The 17,305-nt window shown below is 46.2% G+C and overlaps 1 protein-coding gene across 1 annotated transcript in view; it reads left to right on the top strand.

Moving 5' to 3' along the window:
• The window catches only part of LOC309543482 (T-cell differentiation antigen CD6-like), a gene marked incomplete at both ends in the record, with an annotated part of 67,753 nt that overhangs the window by 11,671 nt on the left and 38,777 nt on the right, over nucleotides 1-17,305 (top strand). Inside the window, one exon of the mRNA XM_082275961.1 lies at nucleotides 6,370-6,678. Coding sequence (XP_082132087.1) covers nucleotides 6,370-6,678 — 309 coding nt within the window. The remainder of the gene's footprint in view (nucleotides 1-6,369; nucleotides 6,679-17,305) is intronic.

Genomic DNA, 17,305 nt, shown 5'->3' with positions numbered 1-17,305 from the left:
GATCTTCAGTAGTGTAGTACATGGAGAATATCTTAGATCTTCAGTAGTGTAGTACATGGAGAATATCTCAGATCTTCAGTAGTGTAGTACATGGAGAATATCTTAGATCTTCAGTAGTGTAGTACATGTAGAATATCTTAGATCTTCAGTAGTGTAGTACATGGAGAATATCTTAGATCTTCAGTAGTGTAGTACATGGAGAATATCTTAGATCTTCAGTAGTGTAGTACATGTAGAATATCTTAGATCTTCAGTAGTGTAGTACATGGAGAATATCTCAGATCTTCAGTAGTGTAGTACATGGAGAATATCTTAGATCTTCAGTAGTGTAGTACATGGAGAATATCTCAGATCTTCAGTAGTGTAGTACATGGAGAATATTTTAGATCTTCAGTAGTGTAGTACATGGAGAATATCTCAGATCTTCAGTAGTGTAGTACATGGAGAATATCTCAGATCTTCAGTAGTGTAGTACATGGAGAATATCTCAGATCTTCAGTAGTGTAGTACATGGAGAATATCTTAGATCTTCAGTAGTGTAGTACATGGAGAATATCTCAGATCTTCAGTAGTGTAGTACATGGAGAATATTTTAGATCTTCAGTAGTGTAGTACATGGAGAATATCTCAGATCTTCAGTAGTGTAGTACATGGAGAATATTTTAGATCTTCAGTAGTGTAGTACATGTAGAATATCTTAGATCTTCAGTAGTGTAGTACATGGAGAATATCTTAGATCTTCAGTAGTGTAGTACATGGAGATTATCTTAGATCTTCAGTAGTGTAGTACATGGAGAATATTTTAGATCTTCAGTAGTGTAGTACATGGAGAATATCTCAGATCTTCAGTAGTGTAGTACATGGAGAATATCTTAGATCTTCAGTAGTGTAGTACATGGAGATTATCTTAGATCTTCAGTAGTGTAGTACATGGAGAATATCTCAGATCTTCAGTAGTGTAGTACATGGAGAATATCTCAGATCTTCAGTAGTGTAGTACATGGAGAATATCTCAGATCTTCAGTAGTGTAGTACATGGAGAATATCTTAGGTCTTCAGTAGTGTAGTACATGGAGAATATCTTAGATCTTCAGTAGTGTAGTACATAGAGAATATCTCAGATCTTCAGTAGTGTAGTACATAGAGAATATCTTAGATCTTCAGTAGTGTAGTACATGGAGAATATCTTAGATCTTCAGTAGTGTAGTACATGGAGAATATCTTAGGTCTTCAGTAGTGTAGTACATGTAGATTATCTCAGATCTTCAGTAGTGTAGTACATGGAGAATATTTTAGATCTTCAGTAGTGTAGTACATGGAGAATATCTCAGATCTTCAGTAGTGTAGTACATAGAGAATATCTCAGATGTTCAGTAGTGTAGTACATAGAGAATATCTCAGATCTTCAGTAGTGTAGTACATAGAGAATATCTCAGATCTTCAGTAGTGTAGTACATGGAGATTATCTTAGATCTTCAGTAGTGTAGTACATGGAGAATATCTTAGATCTTCAGTAGTGTAGTACATGGAGAATATCTTAGATCTTCAGTAGTGTAGTACATGGAGAATATCTTAGATCTTCAGTAGTGTAGTACATGGAGATTATCTTAGATCTTCAGTAGTGTAGTACATGGAGAATATCTTAGGTCTTCAGTAGTGTAGTACATGGAGAATATCTTAGATCTTCAGTAGTGTAGTACATGGAGAATATCTTAGATCTTCAGTAGTGTAGTACATGGAGAATATTTTAGATCTTCAGTAGTGTAGTACATGGAGAATATCTCAGATCTTCAGTAGTGTAGTACATGGAGAATATTTTAGATCTTCAGTAGTGTAGTACATGGAGAATATCTTAGATCTTCAGTAGTGTAGTACATGGAGAATATCTTAGGTCTTCAGTAGTGTAGTACATGGAGAATATCTTAGATCTTCAGTAGTGTAGTACATGGAGAATATCTTAGATCTTCAGTAGTGTAGTACATAGAGAATATCTTAGATCTTCAGTAGTGTAGTACATGGAGAATATCTTAGATCTTCAGTAGTGTAGTACATGGAGAATATCTTAGATCTTCAGTAGTGTAGTACATGGAGAATATCTTAGATCTTCAGTAGTGTAGTACATGGAGAATATCTCAGATCTTCAGTAGTGTAGTACATGGAGAATATCTTAGATCTTCAGTAGTGTAGTACATGGAGAATATCTTAGATCTTCAGTAGTGTAGTACATGGAGAATATCTTAGATCTTCAGTAGTGTAGTACATGGAGAATATCTTAGATCTTCAGTAGTGTAGTACATGGAGAATATTTTAGATCTTCAGTAGTGTAGTACATGGATGTAGCACCATTCTAGGTGAGTGCTGGAGAGTAAAGTATAGGTTTGAGTCATGTCTGCTTACCAGAAGGACTGCAGGTAAATCTATGTTGTTTTCTGCCTACCAGAGAGCAGGATCTGTTATTGAGGTCTGCTCATTGTGCTCAGGTGCAACTCGTTCTGTCTGCAGAGTGTTTCACACTGGTCCAATAGGGAGGTATATTGGTCAGTGAGAGGAAACCTGACAAATAAGTGCACAGGTGTTTGACACAGCCCTGGTGATTTGGCAGAGGAAAGTGCCTCGGTACATGCTGGGTTGCTCAGGGTCTCAGGGTCTTTTGGCTGGATAGCGGAGTCCCAGGGGAGGGGACAGCGGCCTCCTCTTCTGTAGAGGTGTCATGTGGCCACAGGTGGTCAACCTGAGAGCCCGGAGAGTAGCAGTGAGGAACTGAACAGAGAGGTCCTTTGAAGCTGACTGAGAGGGGAGACACTGGAGGATCTGATTCTGCATTACAGTGAGTACAGATCTGTGTCAAGGTGTCTGACCTGAGGGGGACCACCCCTGCAGCTAAAAGAGTCAGTGGATGAGTGTCAGTAAAGGGGATGCTAGAGAGTGTCATGAATTGAATGCAGTTAACCAAGTCTATTGCTAAAGAGAAAAGAGCAAGGAGACTTAACTCTTTCCATACACATGGCAGCAGGGGAGGACTGGGCCAGGGGGCAGGGGGGCAATTGCCCCCTGGGCCACTCTGATGCCCCATAAAAAGGCTGCACCACTTCTGCTACAGACATGCCTAAAGTTTTCTGGTGAAGAGAAGTAAAAAAATCCCTGCTGCTCACCTACTGAATGTGGGTTGAAGACAAGGACAGAGTGCAAACCTCCCCCCCAGCATGGATGATGTAAACTGTGTCTGAGCAGAGGCCGGTTCCATGCCCCACTGGAGACTCTCCTCCCTGGCCAGCCCCAATCGAGCTGTCCCAGCTCCCCCCAACTGCCCCCTGCTGGCCAGGTCGGAAACCTGGATTCAGCCAGTGAGTAGAGAGTACCTGGAGCAGAGCTTCAACCTGGAATGGGGGTCAGGAGGAGGCTGGGAAAGGGAGAGTGGGAGGGGGGCTGAATCGTTGCACCATGGGCCTCTGGTTTGTACTTGCCCCATGAGTCAAAAGTTCCCAGACTTCCCCTATACGTCAGCTTGAAGAAGTGGTTGTACCAGGATGCCTGCAGCCAGATGCAGGGGAGGACTAGGGCAGGGGGGCAATTGCCCCCTGGGCCACTCTGATGCCCCATAAAAAGGCTGTACCGCTTCTGCCAGACATGCCTTAAGTTTTCTGGTGAAGAGAAGTAAAAAAATCCCTGCTGCTCACCTACTGAATGTGGGTTGAAGACAAGGACAGAGTGCAAACCTCCCCCCCAGCATGGATGATGTAAACTTTGTCTGAGCAGAGGCCGGTTCCATGCCCCACTGGAGACTCTCCTCCAGCCCCAACCAAGCTGTCCCAGCTCCCCCCAACCGCCCCCTGCTGGCCAAGTCGGAAACCCAGATTCAGCCGGTGAGTAAAGAGTACCTAGAGCAGAGCTTTAGCCTGGAATGGGGGTCAGGAGGAGGCCAGGAAGAGGAAGAGTGGGAGGGGGGCCGAATTGCTGCACCATGGGCCTCTGGTTTGTACTTGCCCCCTGGGCTGAAAGTTGCCAGTCTGCCCCTGCATGGCAGTATGGATTAAGCAGTGCAGCTGCTTCCCCAAGCAACCTGGTGAGACCAAGTGAGAGTTGTCCTTATCCATTGTGAATAGTTCCAGTTGGAGTATCCCACTATTCCCTTCTCCCATCCAAGTGTAGCAGTATTTCCAGCATCAGTGCTGGATATGGGTCTGCCAGGGTTACTGTTAACAGCAACAGCACATTTAAGCTTGTTGCCCAAGTGTGAGATCTGAGACAATGAAAAGTCCGGCATCTTATGTTTTTAGTTTTATTGTAGGAACTTGGATGGGAGAAGGGAATGAGTGGGATACTCCTCTGGCTCCACTAGTTACAAGAATGGGACAACTTGAGAAAAATGCCTTCTAGCGCCGACTTGACGCCGGCTGGATGCCGACCAACGCTTGCTGGCGCTTATGAACACTGACTTCTGACACTCCTGTTAGCTCAAAAGTCCTTTTACACTGCTTCCTCCAGTCCTCCCTGACTGAGGTAGCCACTTGTAGTTACTGCTGAAACTCTCAATACTTTAACGCTTTACACTTCAGGGCCCAACTGCTGGCGCCCCCTTTACTCATCTGGGTTATCACTTTACTCTATTCCTGTACCGGCTAACTAGCTTCTGGATCCCTCTGACCTTCTCCGGAGTGGTCCCCTCTGCTAGGCAGACCCCCAGGGGCAGTTTGCAGTACTCACGACTCAGAATGCTTTCCTGAAACTCGACCCCAACAGCTCCGCTGGTCCTCAGCACACTGGATCCTTCTCTGCAGCTCAGCTCAGCCCGGTATCCCCTTAAGCAAGCCGCCTGGGACACCCGATGCTTCCTGACAGGAGGAGAGACAGCCGTTACCTTCCTCCTGGGACTCTGCTTCCCGCCAAAGACAACCTGTCATGTGCTCCCCACAGACTTATACACTCTCCCAGAATGCTGTGTGGCAGAATCTGCCCTTCCAGTATGGATACAAGCCCTGGTGTGCTATTGGTCAGGTTTCCTCCACTGCCCAATAAGGGCCCTCATTGAGATACAGTGGGGAGACTCCCCAACACAACAGGCACACCTGGAAACACATGCCAGCCTAGCTGAAAACATGGCCCTGCTGATAAGCAGACAAGGCCCCACTATATTTTACCTAGCACCTACCTTGGAGGGTGCTACACAAGTTACAAAATAAACACTAAAAATCAATACCCCTGGACTGTTTATTGTGTGACGAGCCATCGGGAGTAAGGAGGGATGTGTGAACTGTACCCCAAGTGACTGTGTGCTGGTAATCAGAGGAGGCCCAAGCAAGTCATCATACAGCAACAGGGACAGTGCTACATGGAGAATATTTCAGATCTTCAGTAGTGTGAAACAGCTGGACAGTTGGCCAATCTAATGAATCACACCTGAGAACATGTGACAGGCCAAACTGACAGATCAGGCTCTCCTGATAAGCAGAAAGAGCCACTCTATGCATTTGCCTAGCACCTACCTAGGAGGGTGCTACATTATGAAACATCTGACAGTTGGTCAATCCAAGGTTATGGGAGACAGGTGGAAATATTCTTCAGGTCTGGAACATTCGGGTCACTCACTGAGGATCATAGAGATAATATCTTCATTAAACATCTGACTTTTGGTCAATACAAGGTTTTGTGAGACATAGCAGAATATTTTTCAGGCCTGGAACATTCGAATCCCCTAGGGTCAAAAAGGTCAAATCTTATGAAACATCCGACAGTTGGCCAATCCAAGGTTATGGGAGACATAGCGGAATATTCTTCAGGCCTGGAACATTCGAGAAATTGAGGTTCATAGAAGTAATATGCGAAGAAGCAGAATGTCTCTTGCTATATAAAATAAATGTGTGATACCACCAGAGATCCATATACTAGATTATGGTGATGGTCACCATTTATCCAGGTCATGACGTAGCTATCAGGCCTCATTCACGTCTTGTTTTTTAGCTTGTAGCTCAAAGGTCAAAAAAAAGCTCAACAAGCAAAAACTAGATGTATTCAATAGCCCTTGTTCCCATCTGAATGCCTGTCACCCCGGAAAGTACATCAGCTACTTTTCAGGCAGAATTTTGTGTTTTTGACCACATCGACTTAAATTTGAACACCTAAAAATGTGTTTTTTTAGCCAATTTGAACTTATCTCCTCCCCCTTATGATTTCCATTGGCTAAAACAAAAAGCCTGAAGCTTGAATGTAAAATGCGTGTAATACACTTCTAACAACTCCTGTATACATTTGCAAACTCCTGAAAATCGCTCTGCTCAGGTGTGAATGCAGCCTTAGAAAAACGCTGAATGTGACTTCCTACTAGCCGTATATTCGATGTATTTACAGCTGTATTTTGTCTATTTTCCTCAGAGGAACGCCTCCTGCGGCTCTCTGGAGGTGGCAGTCCCTGTGCCGGTCGGGTGGAGGTTTTTAAGGATGATGTTTGGGGAGCCGTTTGTGATGATCATTGGGACGCCCTCGATGCAGAAGTCACCTGTCGGCAGTTGGGTTGTGGTTCAGCATTGGGAGCCTACGGAGCGTCTCATTTTGGAATTGGACCACCACAGATCTATTTGGATGACGTGAAATGTTTGGGTTCTGAGCCCTTTCTATGGGAATGTCCATCAGAAAGGAGGCATGACTGCACGGAGAGGGAGCATGCTGGTGTCATGTGTACAGGTGAGCACTACAATTTGGAAATGGTATAAAATTGGGCAACCAACTAAAGGTTTCACAGTGAAAAGACATTGAATAATGATAAGGACAGAGCAACCACCCAGGACAGGGCCCCTACCCAGGACAGGGCCCCTACCCAGGACAGGGCCCCCACCCAGGACAGGGCCCCCACCCAGGACAGGGCCCCTACCCAGGACAGGGCTTCCACCCAGGACAGGGCTTCCACCCAGGACAGGGCCCCTACCCAGAACAGGGCCCCTACCCAGGACAGGGCTTCCACCCAGGACAGGGCTTCCACCCAGAACAGGACAGGGCCTCCAGCCAAGACAAAGCACTCACCCAGGACAGGATCCCCAAATGGAACAGGGACTCCACTTATAACAGGGCCCCCATCTAGGACAGGGCCCCGAATAAGTACAGAGGGTTTCCCTTCCTGTAAAATTTACTAGTAATCTAATCAAATTCATTGGGAGCAGAAAAAACGCTGCACCAAGCATAGAATATTAACCGTAAGTATATAGATGTACACCAGTAGGGAAATAATACAAGCTTTATATACGAAGAGATTAATAACAGTCCATACATCCAATGTACAAACAGCGATAATCAGGAAAGGGCTCAATAGGAGTTCTGGGGAATTCTGCACATATACTGTATATAGTTATTAATAGAGATCCCTCCAGATGGATGTTATATACCTGGGTATATACAGTATCTCACAAAAGTAAGTACACCCCATCACATTTGTGTAAATATTTTATTCTATCTTTTCATGTGACAACACTGAAGAAATGAGACTTTGCTACAATGTAAAGTAGTGAGTGTACAGCTTGTATAACAGTGTAAATTTACTGTCCCCTCAAAATAACTCAACACACAGCCATTAATGTCTAAACCGCTGGCAACAAAAGTCAGTACACCCCTAAGTGACAATCTCCAAATTTGGCCCAATTAGCCATTTTCCCTCCCCGGTGTCATATGACTCGTTAGTGTTACAAGGTCTCAGGTGTGAATGGGGGGCAGGTGTGTTATATTTGGTGTTATCGCTCTCACTCTCTCATACTGGTCACTGGAAGTTCAACATGGCACCTCATGGCAAAGAACTCTCTGAGGATCTGAAAAAAAGAATTGTTGCTCTACATAAAGATGGCCTAGGCTATAAGAAGATTGCCAAGACCCTGAAACTGAGCTGCAGCACAGGGGCCAAGAGCATATAGGACAGGTTCCACTCAGAACAGGCCTCACCATGGTTGACCTAAGAAGTTGAGTGCACGTGCTCCGCGTCATATCCAGAGGTTGTCTTTGGGAAATAGACGTATGAGTGCTGCCAGCATTGCTGCAGAGGTTGAAGGGGTGGGGGAGGGGTCAGCCTGTCAGTGCTCAGACCATACGCCGCACTCTGCATCAAACTGGTCTGCATGGCTGTCATCCCAGAAGGAGGACTTTTCTAAAGATGATGCACAAGAAAGCCCGCAAACAGTTTGCTGAAGATAAGAAGACTAAGGACATGGATTACTGGAACCATCTCCTGTGGTCTGATGAGACCAAGATAAACTTATTTGGTTCAGATGGTGTCAAGAGTGTGTGGTGGTAACCAGGTGAGGAGTACAAAGACAAGTGTGTCTTGCCTACAGTCAAGCACAGAGGTGGGAGTATTATGGTCTGGGGCTGCATGAGTGCTGCCATCACTGGGGAGCTACAGTTCATTGAGGGAACCATGAATGCCAACATGTACTGTGACATACTGAAGCAGAGCATGATCCCCTCCCTTCAGAGACTGGGCCTGTCAGAGAAACAGCCATGCTGCAACTGGCGACTCTGCCAGTACTTCCAATGGCCGCAATGGACTCAGGCCATAGACTCATTGCCAGTGAAATGGCTGTGCTGCAAACTGGCAACTTTGCCAGTACTTCCCATGGCCGCAATGGATTCAGGCCATAGACTAATTCACTGGCCTATAAAAGGGCTCTGCCCAGCCCATCAGATTGCTGGATTGTCTTCAGCTCTTCCTGTTTCCTGTGCATTGCTACTTCCTGGATTCCAGTTTGACCCGGCTTGTTTCTGACCTGTCTGCTCTCTCTCCTGGCTTTGACCCTCGGCTTCGTCTGACCATCCCTGCTCCAGTTTGGCTCTCCCGTTATCTGATCTCGGCTTGGCTCACGGACTTGCTTCCTGTCTACCTGCCCTCCAGTACCCGATCTTGGCTTCCCCACGGACTTGTCTGCTTCTGGCTTTTCTACTATACCTTTGGCTTGCACCTGTTGCAGCTTCCTGTATTTGACCCCCGGCCGGTCTTACACCTACTGCCTGGTTGTTCCTGGTTCCTCCTTGGACTGTCCGGTGTATTCCTGCCCAGCACTCTGCTAGAGACCGCCTGTCTACCATCAGGACCCTGCCGGCAACCAGTGCTTCTGTGGGCACTACACCCTCTGTCTCTACCCCAGGGGTGTGCCGCACTCAGCCGCAAGGGGAGCCCTCTCTGCATCTCGGCCTCGGATCAGGTACGTGACAGGGCCACAGGGCAGTATTCCAACATAAGACCCCAAACACACCTCCAAGTTGACCTCTGCCTTGCTAAAGAAGCTGAGGGTAAAGGTAATTTACTGGCCAAGCATGTCTCCAGATCTAAACCCTATTGTGCATCTATGGAGCATCCTCAAACAGAAGGTGGAGGAGTGCAAGTTCTTCAACATCCACCAGCTGTGTGATGTCATCATGGAGGAGTGGAAGAGGACCCCAGTGGCAACCTATGAACGTCTGGTGAACTCCATGTCCAAGAGGGTTAAGAAGTGCTGGAAAATAATGGTGGCCACACAAAATATTGACACTTTGGGTCGAATTTGGACATATTTCACTTAGGGGTGTACTGACTTTTGTTGCCAGCGGTTTAGACATTAATGGCTGTGTGTTGAGTTATTTTGAGGGGACAGTAAATTTACACTGTTATACAAGCTGTACACTCACTACTTTACATTGTAGCAAAGTCTAATTTCTTCAGTGTAGTCACATGAAAAGATGGAATAAAATATTTTCAAAAATGTGATGGGGTGTACTTACTTTTGTGAGATACTGTATAGTTATTAATAGAGATCCCTCCAAATGGATGTTATATATCCGGGTATATATAGTTATTAAAAGAGATCCCTCCAGATGCATGTTATATACCCGAGTATAAATAGGTATTAATAGAGATCCCACCAGATGCATCTTGCAGGACAGCTGAATTTTATAAGTGTTTTAAGTCCATTCTGGCTCCCATTTCAGTGGAGGTTTATAACAGCTGTCTAGAAGAGGGTTCGCTCCCTCCCTCCATGAGGCAATCTGCTGTGATTCTTCTGTCAAAAGGTAAAGACCCCTCAATAATTGAGAACTGGCGCCCCATGAGTCTTCTCAATGTTGATAGAAAGATCTTGGTGAAGATTCTTTTTTGGTGCTTGTCGTCAGTAGCAGGCGATTTGTTGTCCAATCATCAGCACTGCTTGGTCCAAGGTAGAAGTACCTTTTTCAGCAGTTTTAGCTGTCCGGGAGGCTTTGGATCGATGCAGGGCTACTGGATGAAGAAAGTAATTGCTGGCATTGGATCAGGCGAAGGCTTTTGATTGCATCAGACATAAGTACCTGTATTTGCTACTTGGTATATACGGTCTGCAGGGGAGGTTTAAAGATCGGCTGAAAACATTATATAAAGGGGCTGAGAGCATCCCACTTGTTAATGGCATTGCTGGTATGCCGCCTTTAAAGGTCATGGCCTATGCTGATGATGTGTTTGTTATTATCTCTGGGATGGAGGAGGCGCAGGAGGTGTTCTCTGTGATAGAGCAGTACATGGAGGCTTCTGGCTCTAAAGTCAACCATGAAAAGAATGACATTTTCTGGATGGGCGATGAGGGTGAAAGCTTTGAACTTCCAGATGCCTTCTCAGAGCCCCAGCAGGAAATTAAAGTGTAGGGCATCACATTTGGTCCTGGTGACTATGGTCATCGAAACTAGGAAAGCAGGTTGGTGGATGCCAATGCCAAAGTAGCAAGCTGGAAGAAATGGAAACTTTCCTGGAGGAAGAGGGTTGACTTGATTAAAACTTACCTGATCCCAATCTTTTAATATGTCAGCTTTGTCTGTATCTTTGCCGGAATCTCTCTATGCAAGGGTGTACAGCTGTTTTTTCCAACTGTTATGGGGAAATAGGCTGAACCTGAGCAAATGCAATGTAACTTACCTGTCCAGGCAGGAGGGTGGCCTAGGAATGGTCAACCCTATAGTTTTCTTTTCTCTGCTCTTTTTAAAGTATAGTCTAGGTAATATGTTAGCAGAGACCCCGCCAGGATGGGTGGGGATTTTTCAATCTTAGTTTAGGCCTTTTCTACGATGTTGGGAAGATGGCGGGCCAGTGAAAAGTCTGAGATTTCAACATGGCAAGCTTCGGGCCTATGTTGCTCCGTGTCTGAAAATACTTCAGCAGTGACAGTGGAAGACATCAAGTCACTCCCCAGGAAGCTTCTGGAGAAGAGGATTTTGGGCTCTGCTTTCAGTGTGTCACTGGCCTTAAGGGATTGCCCAGGCTCCGTAATGTGGGAAGGGTTGCATTTAATCAATTTGGGAAGAATCCCTTTGAAGTTTAGGGATCATGCCTAGCTTGCTTCCCATGAAAGGCTCTATTTGAGAGGGAACCTGAAGCATCGCCCTGTTAATGATCGGGATTGTCCTAGAGTAGAGTGTGTTTGTAAGGTGGAATCTATGGACCACTTTTTGCTCCAGTGTCCCTTTAACATAGAGGTGTATAAAAGGGTGGGGAGGGCTCTAGGCATCCCCTTTCTCTATCGCATGAGTTATGCAAAGTGGGTGTACGGGGCATTCCCAACTCGCTGGGATTTTGATTTGGATACACTTTTTCTAGTTAGTATAGTTGTCCATTACTTCACGTGGAATGCATGGTGCCAGATTACCCTGTCAAGGTGGTGGTGTACGATATTCTAAGTGAGGTTGGGAAGATTTGTGGTCTTGAGAAGGGCAGGGAGCCTCGAGCGGTCTGAATAAGGGCGTGGAGGAATATCAGACCTGCCTTTGGTGAACTGTCCATCTCTGGGTGAAAAGCTTTTTTCCTATGCTATTTCTTTCACGTCCCTTAGCTTTTGTTGGTTAATATCTTTTTTTTGAAGAAGGGCTGCATGCATAATGGGGGTGGTTTTTTTTCTTGACCTCGTAGGTTGGATGTCTGGTGTGGTGGTGTGAGTCTTACTAAGAATATTTTCCCCGTTGATATGTTCATGATGTGAGTTTTGTTTTTGCTGTAAAGGCAGTCTTTTTTTCGAGTAGAATTTGCTATGTATTCTTTCCCTTTTCATGTAAATATGTAGATATTTATTTATGTATATTGATTTTATGCTTACTAAATAAACAAAAATTGGGAAGAATGCTCCTTACATTGGTGGTCAGTGGGAAGAATGCTCCTTACATTGGTGGTCAGTGGGAAGAATGCTCCTTACATTGGTGGTCAGTGAGAAGAATGCTCCTTACATTGGTGGTCAGTGAGAAGAATGCTCCTTACATTGGTGGTCAATGGGAAGAATGTCCCTTACATTGGTGGTCAGTGGGAAGAATTTCTCTTACATTGGGGGTCAGTGGGAAGAATGTCCCTTACATTGGTGGTCAGTGGAACGAATGTCCCTTACATTGGTGGTCAGTGGGACGAATGTCTCTTACATTGGTGGTCAGTGGGAAGAATGTCCCTTACATTGGTGGTCAGTGGGACGAATGTCTCTTACATTGGTGGTCAGTGGGAAGAATATTCCTTACATTGGTGGTCAGTGGGAAGAATATTCCTTACATTGGTGGTCAGTAGGAAGAATGTTCCTTACATTGGTGGTCAGTAGGAAGAATGTTCCTTACATTGGTGGTCAGTGGGAAGAATGTTCCTTACATTGGTGGTCAGTGAGAAGAATGTTCCTTACATTGGTGGTCAGTGGGAAGAATGTTCCTTACATTGGTGGTCAGTGGGAAGAATGCTCCTTACATTGGTGGTCAGTGAGAAGAATGTTCCTTACATTGGTGGTCAGTGGGAAGAATGTTCCTTACATTGGTGGTCAGTGGGAAGAATGCTCCTTACATTGGGGGTCAGTGGGAAGAATGTTCCTTACATTGGTGGTCAGTGGGAAGAATGTTCCTTACATTGGGGGTCAGTGGGAAGAATGTTCCTTACATTGGTGGTCAGTGGGAAGAATGCTCCTTACATTGGAGGTCAGTGGGAAGAATGCCCCTTACATTGGTGGTCAGTGGGAAGAATGTCCCTTACATTGGTGGTCAGTGGAACGAATGTCCCTTACATTGGTGGTCAGTGGGACGAATGTCTCTTACATTGGTGGTCAGTGGGAAGAAGGAGGAGGACACACCCAAGGAGCTCTCTGTGAGATCCAGCCCTTTTCAAGCCTGGGCCTTGCTTGCTAGCTTGGCCCAGGAACAATGCCTGATCCTGGGGGAGGCCCTGGGAGGGATCCCCCTGATGACACGGGGCCTAGTGAGGAGGAGGTGGAGGACCTGTCTGTGGGTCCAGGCCCTGGTGAGAATGCAGATGTCTTCAGCCAGAAGGTCATCAATCGTTTTAGGGCGATTGGAAGAGCTGAAGAAAAACTTAAAGTTTTGAAGACTGAACACAAATCCTTCAGAGCCAAATACTGCCAGGCCTGGAGTAAAAATCGTACAGCCATGAAGCCTGAATTACAGGATCTGGAAGATAAGGTAAAGAAACAATCTTTATTGTTGGAAAAGTTGAAAGATAGAAGTGGAGCATTTAAAGAAAAATTTGACAATGAGAGGAGATTTGCCAGCCAAGCATCAGCAAGTTCTGTGGATCAGCAGCCTCAGGTAACGGATGACCCGGCTCCATCTGCCTCTGCACCTCTCCCCCCATGCCAGAACTGGGAATCGCCAGCGGCAACCAGCCAGGGGGTTGAGAGTGGACATGGATCCCTGACATTCATCCAGGAGATGGAGTCCCCCCTGAGAGCAGATAAGTTTGCATTCACTGATGATCCATCAGAAATCCCTGAGGATGGGCAGAGGAGATACAAACCAGCAAAGCCAGTACTGGTGGAGAAATCCCAGTACACCATGCTGCCATCCAACATGTCTGCCCCACCTGCTGTAGTGGATGGTGTCCCAGGTGAGAAGGAGCTCTGCCTACAGCTACCTATTGGAGATTCTGCTGTGAACACAACCAGTACAGACATGCAGGGAAAATCCCTGACCGTGGAATCCCCGGACCATCAGATGCATGTGGATGGATCTGCATCTAACACCCCAGGCATGGATTCTGCTGGTCTGGCTGAGACCAGTAGTCCCACAGCAAGCAAAATGGCTGCCAGCTCCAAAGAGCCTGATTCATGTTCACCTGAGCCTCCCAGTCTTCTAGTGCTAATTGACCAGCTGATTTCTGGTGGGGGAGGGGATCAACATAGTGCTGGAAGTGTAGTGGAAGCAGCTATGGAAGTTACCTGCAATGTTTCACCTGTTGCTGTGTTAAAACAGGATGCCATTTCTACAACTGAAAACTCTGTCCCAGTGGAAGAGAAGATGTCAGCTGGAGTTCTTACCAGTGCAGCAGCAGCTATGGATTCTGCTGTGAAGACAACAGCAAAAATAAATATCCCAGCAAGTATAAAAAATGACATTAATGTTAAAGCAATGAATGTGGTGGGTGGTGGTGAAGGGGTTAGTAATGCTGGGAAAAATAAAAATGACATTTCTCCTCCTGCTCAGCAGAGGAAAGATTTGATTGCACAGATCAATCCCGAATCTGTGCAATCGTTATCTGCTAAGTGTGTGTCAGATAATTTAAAAAAAACTGATGGATTTTCTGCTGGGAGGAATGTTGGAAGCTATGCTTCAGCTTTGGGGAGTCACACCAGGGTGGGTGGTGGGAATTCTGTTATTAGTCAAAATTCAGGGAGGTTTGGTGGGTATAGGAGGAGGAATATGGTACAGTTGAGGTGGGTGGGGGATGGAACTCCACCAGTAAGGGGGAGGGTGGCTGAGTTGATTTTGGAAATGGGGTTTAAAGCTTGTGATATTTTTGCTTTAATTTGCCCGGTGGGGAGTTATGAATTTGATTTGTCGTTTGTAAAACCTGAAAGTTTGGATCTCTTCTGGGAGAGATTTAGGAGGTGCAAGGGCCTTCAGCAGTGGAGTGGTTTGGTGCCAAAAGTGATCTCAAGGCAGCCTCTGATAAAATCAGTGACCATTTTGGTGCGTAACGAATCCATACCAGAGGCTGATTTATTAGTATGGCTACGCCGATATGGCGAGGTCCTCACTCCACTGCGGAAGGTCCTTGATGAGCATGGGATATGGACAGGGGCCTGGACAGTGTCACTAAAATTGGGGGTGCTGGGCGATGTAGTTCAGCACCTTCCCTGCTCAGCCTTTCTGGGTAGGGATAGGCTGACCATTTTCTACCAAGGTCAGCCTAAGGTGTGTAATAAATGTGGTGATAAAGGCCACTTTGCATCGTCCTGCACCCACAAGAAGTGCTCACTGTGCCAGGATTTAGGCCATTTGGCCAGAGAATGCACCCAGATTCGGTGCAATTTGTGCCAGCAGCTGGGTCATCCATATAGCCAGTGCCCAGAGGCACTGCATAACTTGCCAGGATTGGAGACTGAGCTGCAGAGGCTTGATAAAGAAGATGAAGCAGCTGAAGTTAGAGAGGAAATTGTTGTTGCCCCTCCTGTGTCTGTTGTGTCAGATTCTGTTTCCCCTAGTGATGTGGTCCCTGAGTCTGTGTCTGTTGTGTCAGATTCTGTTTCCCCTAGTGATGTGGTCCCTGAGTCTGTCCCTCCTTTTGTTCCTACATCTACTGTGCGTAGATCCTCCAGACTAGCGGAAGCTGCTGGGGGGGCGGGTATAGTGGATCTTCCCCCTCGGCCTACTCCACCTCCAGTCCCTGTCTCTCGACACCGCAAACGCGGCCAAGAGGGTGCAGGGGTGCTGGATGGTGGTGGGGTCGATGGGGTTGAGGGAGGGGTGTCCATGTCCCATGTCTCACCCTCTGTTGTGGAGGATTCGGATGATGAGGGGTGGGAGAGGACAAAGAGGAAGAAAAAGAAGAAGAGGAAGACCAGTAAAGCGGTCATTTCTTCCTTACAGTTAGAGCCAGGAGGGGTTCCTCTTGGCAACACATTTTCGGTTTTATCAGGGGAAGAGTTAGTATCTGATTTATCTACTTCTTTATCATCTATGGATGAGGGGGAGTCACATAGTGTAAAGAGAGCTGTTTCTGGTGATGAGAGTGTGGTGGAGGTTAAGAAACGACTACCCCAATCATCCTGATGGCAGTGCCCGCTCTGATAAAGGTGGCGACCATTAATGTCGCCAGCGTGAAATCTGCAAGAGCTCGTGATATTGCCTTATTTTTGCTCAGTGAGTTTGATGCTGAGATTTTATTTTTGCAAGAGACCTGGCTCAATACTTTGGCCGATGTCCATCTAGCAAAAAGGGAGTGGAGATGCGGTCCCTCCTTTTGGTCTCTTGCGGCTGAGCCTTGCAGCGGAGTTGCGGTTCTTTTTAAAACCGATATGGTAACGTGCCGGCGGATAATTGAGGTAGAAATGGGGAGATGCATGGTCTTAGACGTCTCTGTTAGGGGGCAGGACCTGCGCCTGATCAATATCTATGGACCGCAGTCAAAATGGGACAGGAAATGCCTCTTCACAAAGATCAAGCCCTTCCTTTTTACATCCCAGCAGGTTGTCTTTGGAGGTGACTTTAACACCATAATTAGGCCTGAAGACAGGAGGGTCTCCATAGACAGGCTGGGTTATGATAGCGTTTTTCTTAGAGATATGGTTAGACAAGCAGGCCTGGTAGATGTGCACATTAAGCACTGCCCTGGCAGCACGGGATTCACGTTTCAGAGAGGGAATAGTCAGAGTAGGATAGATAGGTTTTTTTTAAAGGAGAACTCTGCTTTCTCGGCTCCTGAGTTGAGGGCGGTGGAGTTCTCTGACCACTGTATGCTGTCTGTGACTCTGAATGCCTCGGACACTCCACCCAGGGGAAGGGGTACCTGGAAACTGAATTCGGCTCTCCTGGAAGATGTAGAGGTAAGACAATCCTTTGAGGATTTTTTTCAGGCACAGGTTTCTATTCTGGACTTTTGCAGCAGTAAGTCAGAGTGGTGGGAGCTTGTGAAACAAAGGGCGATTGGACTTTTCAAGGCCATAAGTAAGAAGAAGCAGCTTGGTATGTATATTGCCTACCAGCATTTGCGGAGGAAGCTTGATCGTCTTGTCTCGTATGGAGGAGATCCAGGGGAGATCTCGGAGGTAAAGCTTCTTCTTAGGAAGTGTCAATACGACCGGCATGCCTCCTTGGTTCTGGAGAGAGATTATGGGAAATATCACTCGCCTGATCCTTACCAGAACTGTAAGCAAGGCATAGCAGTTAAGACGGTCATAGGTCTGAGGGATAGTACGGGTTCCCTGGTGAAGTCCAGATCAGGGATCCTGGAGATCTTCAGGTCATATTACGCAGACCTTCTGGGAAGAAAGGACCTTAGTCGGGACAGGATGGAAAGCTTTCTGGATTCTACTCCAGGATTGGGAAATGATACATTGCCTTTGATGGATTTGACAGAACC

Source organism: Pelophylax lessonae (assembly GCF_965119305.1).
Source record: "Pelophylax lessonae genome assembly, contig: HAP1_SCAFFOLD_77, whole genome shotgun sequence".
In the NCBI taxonomy this organism is placed as follows: domain Eukaryota; kingdom Metazoa; phylum Chordata; class Amphibia; order Anura; family Ranidae; genus Pelophylax; species Pelophylax lessonae.
The sequence above is the reverse complement of the archived record's forward strand: the minus strand, read 5'-3'. Positions and strand labels throughout refer to the sequence as shown.